Source organism: Macrosteles quadrilineatus, unplaced genomic scaffold (assembly GCF_028750875.1).
Source record: "Macrosteles quadrilineatus isolate MER2022 unplaced genomic scaffold, UCM_ALF_1.0 Scaffold_7__1_contigs__length_78375512, whole genome shotgun sequence".
Classification (NCBI taxonomy): domain Eukaryota; kingdom Metazoa; phylum Arthropoda; class Insecta; order Hemiptera; family Cicadellidae; genus Macrosteles; species Macrosteles quadrilineatus.
Window position 1 is genome coordinate 24,049,080 of NW_026542600.1, and position 11,949 is coordinate 24,061,028.

At 34.5% G+C, this 11,949-nt stretch overlaps 1 protein-coding gene across 1 annotated transcript in view; it reads right to left on the reverse strand.

Annotated features, from left to right (window-relative positions):
• LOC128998143 (uncharacterized) overlaps positions 1-11,473 on the reverse strand; it is a 46,478-nt gene extending 35,005 nt beyond the window's left edge. The window contains exons 1-2 of the mRNA XM_054424146.1: positions 11,174-11,473; positions 5,668-5,733 (exon numbers count right to left, since the gene is read on the reverse strand). Coding sequence (XP_054280121.1) covers positions 5,668-5,733; positions 11,174-11,293 — 186 coding nt within the window. The 5' untranslated portion in view covers positions 11,294-11,473. The remainder of the gene's footprint in view (positions 1-5,667; positions 5,734-11,173) is intronic.
• Positions 11,474-11,949: the final 476 nt, after the last annotated feature.

Genomic DNA, 11,949 nt, shown 5'->3' on the forward strand with positions numbered 1-11,949 from the left:
GGTTTTCTGCAGGTTTGTTTTACCAACATTTTAGAATCAGCTGCAGCATTATATAAGGGTTTTAATTGGCTAAATAAATTAACAATCATTTATTATATCAATCTTCTACAAGAGCTTATTTCACTGACCAGAATGTTTATAACAAGTAAAATATTCTTTGGTTAAAGGAACATGTGTAAACAATCCCTCTCACAGCCAATCAAGTGAAATTGCTAAAGTGGCTAATGAGTAACTCCAAGTGTTTAATCACTTCACTCGCCACAACAATTGTATTAATATCGTCAACCAGGTGATTTAGAATTTTGGCTAGCTTTAACACAGATTTTCATCCTCTATACTTGTTATTATTAGTTGTTACAGAAAACATTTTCTAATTCCACAAGCTCAGTAGGCCTACTGATGCTGCAACTTGTTAGTAATAGCTTACTTCAGCTACGAGCTTACTTTTACTCAAGCTCATTAGCTTAACATAGCTCATATTGCTAGAACTGTGGTACGAAATGCCATTACACGGAGAAAGAACCAATGTTTCATGTGTGACATAAATAATTTACTGAATTCTTATAAATGACGGAGCAAACACAACACATTATTAAAGCTGTTGGAGTGTTTGTGCTAAAGGGTTGTATTTAACAGATATCGCTAACGAACAGACAAATTGTTTGTAACTCATGTGCAAATATCACTGACACTTTTCAATCATATCTCCTTCCTACACGCTACTGACCAACCCAATCCCAATGTAGATCTTTGTCATCTTAATCCATTGTAATTTGTAAAAAATATTTATATTCACACAATATTCATTTATGATTACATATACACAGTATAATGTAAACTTGTAAAAGTTATGGGGTATTTTTACGCTTATTTTTTTTAACTAATCATAAAAACATCCATGACCTCCATTGTAGATTCATTGTATTTAAAAGTAAACATGAAACAATCTAAACAACTAAAAAATATAAGTAAAAAATTATATTTTTTAGTTTCAAGATTAATGTGTTTTTTATCATGAAAGAAAATATACTGTTGTATCAGGACACCCCATTAAAAGCTCATCAATGAGGGCTATTCATTAAGAATCTTAAGTTTTTTAGAAGTCTGTTGGCTGTTATTTTATATATGAGTTTCCTTGGGCTGAACCCAGGTATGTTGTTTTGTTTTTGTGCAACTATAATCAAAATATACAAACCAAATATGGATCCTCGGTGAGGGTTATCCTGACATTTCTTGGCTTGATTATCATTAATATTTCATCTACTAATTTAGAGTCATCCAAATTGCTTTTAAACCCTCTTAGTGCTACAACACCACTCACGGGAATGATATAGTTATCAGTTTCAGTGTAAGCGTCGCAGCGTCGCTGAGAGCAACTCTTTGTATTTCGTATAGTCCACAACAATGCTGTGAATAATTAATGCTCTGATTAAGGTGTCTGAGAGCTTCAAATGACCAATTGCCAATTTATTTTAGTCTTTTAATTTAAAATCATATAGGATTTATCACTGTTCGTATTTTTAAACTGATACTAAATGCTAAAAGGAAGTTTTTTAAAATTACTTAGTCAAAGTCCTGCCACAGGTTTTTAGGGTAGGCCTATAGGCCTACTATATATCCCAGTTGGAATACATTTTTAGTCAAATACACAAAATTAAATAAAAAGTAGAGTAGTTTAGTAGGTTTGATTGAGGATATTTGTTATTTAGACTAAGAGATAAATAAACATAATTTTCTTAATAATTCAATTTAAACATATGCAGTGGCGGCGATGAGAACCCGTAAGCCCCCCCCCCCCCTCCACCAAAGTTTATTTACTGAGCCCCCAAATATTCTTTAAAAACATTATCACAGGTATTTCCAACTAAGTTTGCACTTGAGCTTGGCACGGTATCTCAAGGCATTGAGGCGTCATCGTCAGTCTTCCACGATCACGGCAAAATCCTTAATGTCTTCATAGGTCACGGAAACATTATCATTGTCTACTGTGATTGCCACCAAACCATCTTGACATCTTGTGCGGTCGTGCATCATCACCATCTCCATCGATCACGGCCAAATTCCTAATATCTCCTTTCCGAAATCGCAGCAATATCCTAAATATCTCCCGCAGAAAAAGTAATGTCATCATCGTCTTCTGAGATAGCGTCAAAATCTTGAATATCTTGCACAGTCACGGAAACATTAATATCGTCTTCCACTATCACAGCAAAATCCTGAACGGCCCCGCGGTCGTGTGGACATCATTATCGTCTTCCGCAATCACAGCATAATATTAAACATCTCCTGCGGTCGTGGAGACATCGTCATTGTCACCCGCGGGGTAATGTTATTGTCGACATAAGCGATTGCGGCAAAAGCATGGCTCTTTCAATCAAGTGTGCTTGATCTTCGCAGACTTGTTCTGGGGTCACAATGTTATCGTGGTGGTAATAGGTTGACTCGAGGTCAATTTTCTGACTTTAAACAAATTTCTCAGATTTTTACCAAAAAAATAAGAAAAGAAAAACGTATAGTAGGGTAAATATACTCATGTAAATATTGTTATGATAGGGGGTATGGCAGGGTCCGGGTATAATTTCACGAAAAATCTCCCAGTCAAGGCTCTCTCATTGGGTATTCTCATTAAAATAACACTAATATAAATCAATTTTTTAAATGTTCCTTCTTGGAAGAGGACGTTAAAAATGCCACAGCCTTCCATTAAGCTCTACAGTAATCAATACCTTAGGCATCATTAAAACAAAAATGCAATAATAAAAATAGTTTTTCCCAATAGTTGCTGAACTTATAAAAATTATAAAGTTTACCATTACATTTATATAAGTCTGATAACTTGTAAACACAAAAGCTAGACAGGTCATGTTAATGTACATAAGTTAACTACCTATTATAAGTTTATGTAAAGTAAAGTTTGTACTCTAACCAGTAGTCTATATATACGATACTTGTTCAATGCAAACTTTGATTCAATGCGTTGATACAAACAACCACACACTTGCTTACAATATTTACAAAAAAAATCTAACTGTAATGAGTAGGCTACATTGAACAAAGTATAATAGTCCAATAGTTCAAAAGTAAATATATAACAATATTCTAGATAAACAATGTTGAGAAATATCACCCTAAAATAGGATAATATTGACTTTATTCTATATCTAGACTGGTATTGATGTAGGGGGCAGTAATTGATCAGAGGTATGTAGCTGTCTTTCAATAAGGGCAAAACAGATTCCTAGAAGTCTAGTAGAAAATATCACCTGGACGTGACCAACATGCTGACCAACAGTCTACTAGAGATAAAAACCACCCACACATTGTGCTGCTGCTGTGTGTTTCATGTTGATAACATTCAAGTGTGCTCATGTTGACTAATTTTTCTCTTTTATCGTAGAGTGGATTTTGGGTTTGGCTTCAGGCTACTAAAAATTGTAAATTAAAAAATCCCATGTTATTTTTATGGAGAATAAGTAAACTGTTGTAGTTTGCTTGATTATGGATATATTTGGATCAAACCTGGCAAATCTATTTATTTTATACTAAGCTACTAATATTTTACTAAAAAACACACTTTATTAACCTCCCTGTAGCAGCAAACCTAGATACTCGTTAAACCTAAATAGATGTTATTCAACTTAAATAGATTTAATTTAACATCAAATCAGGCAAATGGAAATTCGCTTGGTCTGCAGGTATGCTGCGGCGGGGGTATTTTATTATTATATAGCAAAAAAGCAAGAAATGACAACTAATTGGAATTCAACATAAAACGCCGTAGATTTCTTCAGTGATAGTAAAAAAAAAAATCTGTGTAACGTAATCTAAAAAAAGATGAGATTTTCTACTGGATTAAGGAGTAGGTTGCCCCTGATCTAAAATTTATTAAGAAATTATAAAAAAATACTAAAAAACACTAAAACGTTACGAGGTACAGTGTTTGGTTACACAGTGTCTAACTCTACCCCTGGTTAGCCAGTTGAAAAGTTACATGAATCAGCAAATTTCTTTTAGGATCCCAGGATAAACCAACTGTAAAGAACCACTTTGGGAGTTAAGTTTTGAAAATAATTGACAAGTTTCCCAATTATACAGGCTAAACCAAGCTGATGTAAGCTCAGCTCAAGTCACCCAGTGCTGGCTACTTAATGCTGAAGATAGACTATCATTCATACAGATTACATGCTGCCACATTGTAAAATATTTGGTTTGTGGTAAATAAATAAACTACAGTACCTTGAGGAACAAACAAAAGTACTCCAACTTAAATGTACGGTACTAAGCCAAGCTAGGAAGATGGTGAAACAACCACCTCGTTCCAGCAAACCTGTAGCCTAAGTGAATTTCTAGTTTCTAGGCTAGATTGAGTTTTAATTCAAACTGGTTCATGATAAAAGTACCCAATCTCATATTAAGATCAAAACCCATTGGCGAAATGTGTTCTAGTGTAAGCTGCTTGTACAAAAATAGTTGTTTTAGTAAAATTTTTAAACCTACAATAAAGTTAAAAAACTTGCCAAACATTTTTAAAACAAGCAATAATACAAACACATGGAAAATAAAATTGAAACGATCATTACTGAAGTTTGATACAAATAACAGAAAAAATCTGAAACGATTTATTAGTCAAATTTTAAAAGCCTTATAAAACAATCAAATGTGTCAAATTTATAGCCAAGCACAAATTCATTTATTTTCCATAAGGATTACCCCTACATCAGAGACAACATAGTGCTTTTTTTTTTTTTTAATGAATCAGTTTTGGGCCCCCCTGAAACCAAAAAGGTGGTTGGCCTAGTGATATCTGTGTGTGGACGTGAACAAAACTACAGACTATGCCTGTTACCTGATTTTGATGAAATTTGGTATCCGCATAAAAAGGAAAAACTAATCCATGGAGTTTTTTGTTTCTTTGAAATTCTGATTTTTGATCGGGATTTTTCCATAAAAAGACATTAAATAACTGAAAAATCAAATAACACAAGTTTTCATTTTGAATAAAATTTAGAATATTAGTCATTTCATCAAACAAAATTGTACAACCCCCCTTGCTGTACGGTACAACTTACGTTTGTAAAGTAGCCTAATTGCAACTTTTATGATTTTCCCCTCCCACCGCTAACCCGTGATAATTGTTCTTGTTTAGGTGAGTCGGTGGCTCAGTCGGTAGCGTCGCGGACCCAAGGCAGTAGTGTCGTGGGTTCGGATCCTGGTCACTGCCACTAACTTTTATCAGTACAGTTCACCTTTGTACTGTACCGGCTCACCACTTGCTTTGCTGGATACGTTCCACGCACAGATCTGTCGTCTATGTGGACGGGCAAATGCAAGGTTAAAAGAGGCCACCAACCTCTTTTTTTTGTAAAAAAAAAGATAATGCGAAAACTATGTGTCAGGTTGCTGATACCGTATATATTTTATTGATTTTAATGATTGACTGTCTTAGTTCCGCCAAGGTTCTAGACCTGGGGGGTCTAAACGAGAGTTAGGCCACTGAATATTTACAAAACAAATTGTGCTTAGAAATAATAGCAACTTTGAAGTAGAACCTATAAAAGGTTCTTGGGGACTTTGTAATTTACCTAAGCTTAACGGTAATGGAGTAGAAGTCTTACTCCAAGGAGCACAGTGAAGTGAGCATTTCCTAGCAGGTATAAAATCACTTACCACAAAAGTTCCAACAGACACTCCATTTTCAATTGAGTCTTCTTCCAATGTCTTTTGAGTAAGTAACTGAAAACAAAACAGTATTAACTACTTAATTGATGAATGTTGACAAAAGAGTGAAACCTATTCAATATAATATAGGCTACATGTTTAGGCTATAGTATGGATTCCCCTCTCTTAACTTTTGAATGGGTCACACCAAGAAAACTAGTGCACTTGTAATGTTGGTACTGTACACTCTCGACTATCCAAACCCCGGTTATCCTTGCCCTAGGGTTAAGGTGGTTTAGAGCCTAATATATATTTTAGTTTTCCGAAAACGTTCAATAACTACCGGTAGGTTATTTAACTAACAATTCTAATTAAAGTAGCCTGAAGTAAAAATATGAATTAATTTTTATTTGATTAAACTAACTTACTTGAAATAATCATTATATTATTTTAACCTACAAATGATCCACAATAACCTGGAAAATAAAATTACACAGTAGGCTAAGTTGGCAGCCTGGATGATGTAAGCTAGACGAGCAATGTGCAGAAAGTGTCAATAGCAGAGGCAATTCCGCTCGGGCATTACCGCCCCACATCGCCTTTTGTCAGTCTTGATGTTGACTTGATGGTGTCAAGTAAAGTATAGCTCGGGTTAAACTCAAAAGGATACACTAATTTGATACTTTTTGGAAATAGAAAGATCCATCTCAATGTGTTCTTTTAATACTGTAATGAGTTGATTTATAACAATTTTATAATTAACGTTTAAGGGTTATTTAAGGTTTTTCAAGATGATTTTATGAGTGTTGTGCGCGTTTGTTTGATTGTTTTCTTGAATAACACCACCTTTATATTGTTAAAACATATTTTTATGTAAAAAAATACTTTACTTCATTCATAATGTGGTACCGTAACCCCTAACCTCAAAATCGAAGCGGCCTCCATGTTATCCAAGGATCTCGGTAGCCTAGGAAGTCTCAGTCCAAATAACCTCCAGTTAATCAGGAGTGTACTGCAAGACAATTTTTCTCAGGGCCTCACACAATGGTGTAATTTAGATGGAGCTTAAAAATGTTAAAGCCCTAAACTTGTCAATGACACCTAATTTTTTACCTTTACAAAAGAGTAATATTAGCGACATCTAGAGGTCTCTCTATATCAACCTCGTACGACATGATGGTCGAGTATACATTTACATGGGTTTAGTTTGCCTGGTGCACCACATTAACCCTCCCAGTGTTACTTGACGAAAATTCGACAAGCAGCACACTTTGTGTAGTGTTACTTGTCGATTTTTCGACACGCAGACATCGTTTACGGCGAAGGCTCTATGACTGACTGAATCGGATTGAACTGGATCGAGTTAGGTATCGTTCTTTCCGTAATATTCTAAGCTTTCTCCAGAGGTCTGTCTCTAAGCGCTATTCATTTTAGTTCCGAAAATATTGTAGCAGACAGCTGACGTGCGTGTATTTGTAAACAGCTAGGTTCCCCCGGACCGATGACTGATGTGTTTTATTACGTTTATCATTGTTTTAGTGTTAAAAATCAAAAGTAGTGATATACGTGGTGCATTATAAGAAGATTTAAGTGGTTTTGAAGTGCTGGTTGATGATCCTGAAGAAGTAGGTAGTGATATTGATATAAATTATCAGCCAGATTCCTAGCTATGGTTAGGCTATGCATTCTTAGCTAAACGCTATGTACTGAAATCAGTTTTTTGCCCATAACTTATTTATTTGCAAATCTACTTCCTTATATTATTATATATTTGTAATCCTCATAAAATTTAGAACAAAGTGGCTATTTTCAAATTTATAGGCCTAAAATTTATACAATTTCATTGAGCGCGAACTTTTTTTTTTTTTTTTTATTTTCGAAATTATATTTTTTGTACCTAAAAATTTTTTTTTTTTTTTAAATGTTCCTTATGTTTTATATATAATATTGAAGCCCATGATTTTCCAAACAAAATGGTATATAGAACATTAGAATTAACATTGTTTTAAGCTTCTCAGATCCGTTTTAATAAAACCTTGCAAATGCGCCAAAAATAGGTGGACATTAAGGCCTAAACTATGGACACTTGGAGGGTTAAGAAGTTAAGAGGGGCTATCCATACTATTGCCTAGTCCTGATAAGTAGTTAAAAGTAAATCTTTAAGAACCTATAGGGTTTTGTCTATAACAGCTAGTTTGCCTGGCCTGGATTCAAAAACAAATTTAACAACGTTGAAACAAATTCTTTAGCATGCATAATAAGACCCCATTGTGGAAAACCTGCGATAAATAACAGTTTCTAGTTCAACAAGTTTTTCATCCAAACAGTCAAAACGCAAAAGAATCAACACTTAAACGCATAATATGTAGGCCCTACCTCCACCGTAGCAAACCAGCAGACTAAGCTCGCTCATGAAAGAATGAAATTTGCCTGATTTGATTTTCAATAAAATATTGTTTCCTTTAAACATACTTTGGATTTATTGCCCATTTAAATAACACTAAGTTTAATGAGTACCTAGGTTTTCTGCAATGGGATTGTAATAAAGATTATTCGTAGTGAAATGTTAATAGCTTAGTATAAAATAAATAAATATGAAAAATTTGATAAAAATGTATCCAAACAAACAACTACGCAAGCTGCATAAGAATAACATAAGGCATGGTAAATTGAGTTTTTTTTTCATCTACAAAATGGTTTTGAAAGAAATTCAAACATTTTATGTTTTGGGGGTCAATAAGGGATGATCCTCAAAACAAAACAAAAACAAAAACACAACAAAACAAGAAAACAAAATGGGTCAAAGTGGGTTGGGAATTTATACCCTTTAAAACTCATTCCTACAGTCCAATTACCTATGCTGGTTTGCAAACCCAATCAAATAAATGTAGGTTAACATGTTTTTATCAATTTTCATTCATTTGGTTAGCTTTTACTCGAGCTATCGTCCTAACGGATACATAAATGTAGATAGAAAAATAAAGTGACAGATAACTGGTTAACAAAGCAATTGAGAAACATTGTCATTCTTGACTTTCTCTTTATTTTAAACCATAAAACCACAACCCAGAGAGATAGACTCTCTTTTATCATAGATGCGGCTAGCCAGAAGGCCCTTTCACATTAATTACCCGGATCAGCGCATTTCCAGGCTCAAATTTTGTGATTTTTTTGGTGTATTTTGTTGTATGTTGACAGCTGCGGGGTGACGAAATGAAGATCTTATGACTCCTGTAGAATGTCGACGTCCACGAGATATCTGATTTTAACTCTAAACACATCCCTCGCCATACTTTTTTTTCTAACACATAACTATATGCATTCACAGTTTAGAAAATGTCTTCCCTATGAAGAAAATTATTTTGGTAAGTTAGGTGGCAGCAAAAATATACAGAGCTGGGACTATTTGTTTGTTTTAATGGCTCTAGAGGTGAAAAAAGTAATTTTGTAGTTCAAATTTTGTAATGGCCTATGTAGGCCTACAGATAAACTTATAATGTTTTATCTAAAACAACACTTGTGCAGCGCCATAACTCGAGCAAAAATTATCCGATTTTGATGAAATTTTGGTACAAACATGTAAACTTATATTTATTCGAACAAGTTTGCGAACCAGCATAATCAAACCATGAGAACGGGGGTTTATGGGGGGTTTTATGGTGTAAAAATAGGTTTTTCAAATTTTTGACCCTAAAACACAAAAATTCAAAATTTTATTTTGTAAAGCTTAATCAAACAAATAATTTAGTATATTGAAGCGTTATTGTGCGCATAATGGTTACGGACATTTCCAAAAATTTTTTTTTGTAATTCCCATGTTATTCTTATGGCTCGAATAAGTGAACTGTTGTATTTTAGTTTGCTTGTTAATGAACATATTTTGATCGAATTTGGAAAATATATTTATTTCTTAAAAAAACTGTTAGGCCTAACATAAAAAAAAAAACACTTTTTTACCCTCCCTGTTGTAGCAAATCTAAGTCCCTACTCGTTAAACTACCGTAACTACATAATTCTATTTAAATAGGGAATAATGTGATATTTTAAGAGGCATTTTAGTAAATCCAATCAGGCTAGTGGAAATTCGCTTAGTCTGCAGGTTTGCTGCGGCGGGGGTATCTGTCTATCTGTCAGTTCTGAGATTTTCACAAATGTATCCATAACTTTTGAACCCCTTAATCAATTGACATCAGACTTAGGACACAAGTATTGACGGATAGGGTCAACCTTTGTACAAAGTATCAGATATTTGAAATTCTACCAATTGAAAATGGCAGCCATTTCCATATTTGGGTTGTTAATAAGTTACCAGTATTTAAATCAGTAGCCTATCCAACACATTACCACCCACTGATGAAGCACAGGCTCTATAACAATAACAAACGCACCTCTATATCTAGGCCTACTGTTATTTTTAATAGGTATAACTTATTGGTTGTATCAATAGTTAGTTCGAGAAATACGATATTATGTGATGAATACCAACATAGGTCCACCTAGAATACTTTTGAGTCAACAGTCTTTGTACTTGCATCCCATTGAACAGCGCACAAGGCTTCTATTCAGTACAAGTTCTATGAGGGGACTGAGTTAGGCAGGTCCGCACTACCAGGATTTAGCACAGGTTAGAAAATTCTGGAGTTAGTCGATTCCAAGACAAAAGTCAGTAACTTAGGTTCCGCACAGCAATCGATTTTGGAGATAACTTAGGCCTATAGGGTATTTTAACAACGGCATTATCTAATACCGCTTAGGATACCCTATGCATGTGAGCATAATAACTCGTGAACATCGGCTGAAGGTTGTATGTATTCCAACCCGAGGGTCAGGTCAAGTTTATAACAACCACACAAAGACTTTACCGGTACCATTAAGTTAAAGGTACCGGTACCGATAGGCCTACTGTAGTATACAATAATCGGCTTGATAAATGGCTGTGCGGTCCATGGCGTTGTCCCTCTTACCGATAGACAGTGAAGCGTAGATCGAGTGTTGAATACCATCACGATCATGTTTGTTGTGATACTCATGAGGAGTTCACCTGAATGTGAAAGAGCTTGGAGTGAAAAGCCCCTTTGGAATTATCTGTGGAGAGTTTGAATTTTCTGTGTTCATCTACAATTAAGTTAAATCAGTATGAATGGGTATCACATAGCATAGCTAATTCCGACTTTGCAACTAAGTTGCAAGTTACTGATTGATATAGCCTAACTTAGTTGACAAACTGTTCAATTGTATTTCCATTTGTTTGTTACTTGATAAGAATTATTAATGGGTAGTTGTCAAGGTTATTCATTCACTTTAAAACAATGATCACTAATAAGGTACAATTCTTTAGCCTGTAGTTTAAGAAAGAGGTGAGCGCTTTTAAGCCCAAGACCAGCTCATCATTTGTTGTAACTGGCCTTGATCTAAACTGTTCTCAGGCCTGAATTCTTAAGTTAAATATTCTTTAATCCACAAACAAACCAGTAAATGTGTTTTAAACCGATGACAATAAAAAACAAACACATACCTTTGATAATTTATCGATGGGGAGGAGCTGAGATGGTACTTTGTCGTGTAGGTCAACTCCAGAATTGTTGCGCGAAATTCCATGCTTGGGAGATCCATCACGGCTATGGTTATTACCCATGACTTAAAATATTTACTATACCAAAATTAAATATAAATTATCAACTAATATACATTTCACTTAAATATACTACAGACACCGTCTCGCACCCTTCCCCGATTTTAGAAAGACTAACCATATTGAACGGAGGTTTTATATTGGCTTTCAAATAAAAACAACCTTAGAGGCCTTGGTGATGAGATTGTGCTAGTGTGTGTGTGAGTGAAGTGTAATTATTGCAGGTGCAGCTGGCAGCTCAAACAGCTGTTTTTTTAGTTTGTTGCCATGTCACTGTAGCCAACAAACGTTAATAAAATATTAAAGAAATACAGTACATGATACACTATAAACATGGCCACCTTTAAAGGCGTCCGTGCTATAAAGAATATAACAATACCCCCGACGCAGCAAAACTGCCGTCTATGCGTATTTCCATCTGCCTAAATTGATTCTCAATTTAAATATTTAAATTACATTAGGTTTGAAGGAGTACCTAGGTTTGCTGCTGCAAGAAGGGGAAAAACGTTTTTTTTAGTAAAATATAACAGCTTAGTGTAAAATAAATAAATACATTTGGCAAGTTTTAGCAAATTATATCAATAAACGAGCAAACTACAGCAGTTTACTTATTCTCCATAAGAATAACATGGGAGTTATAAATTTACATTTTATTTCGC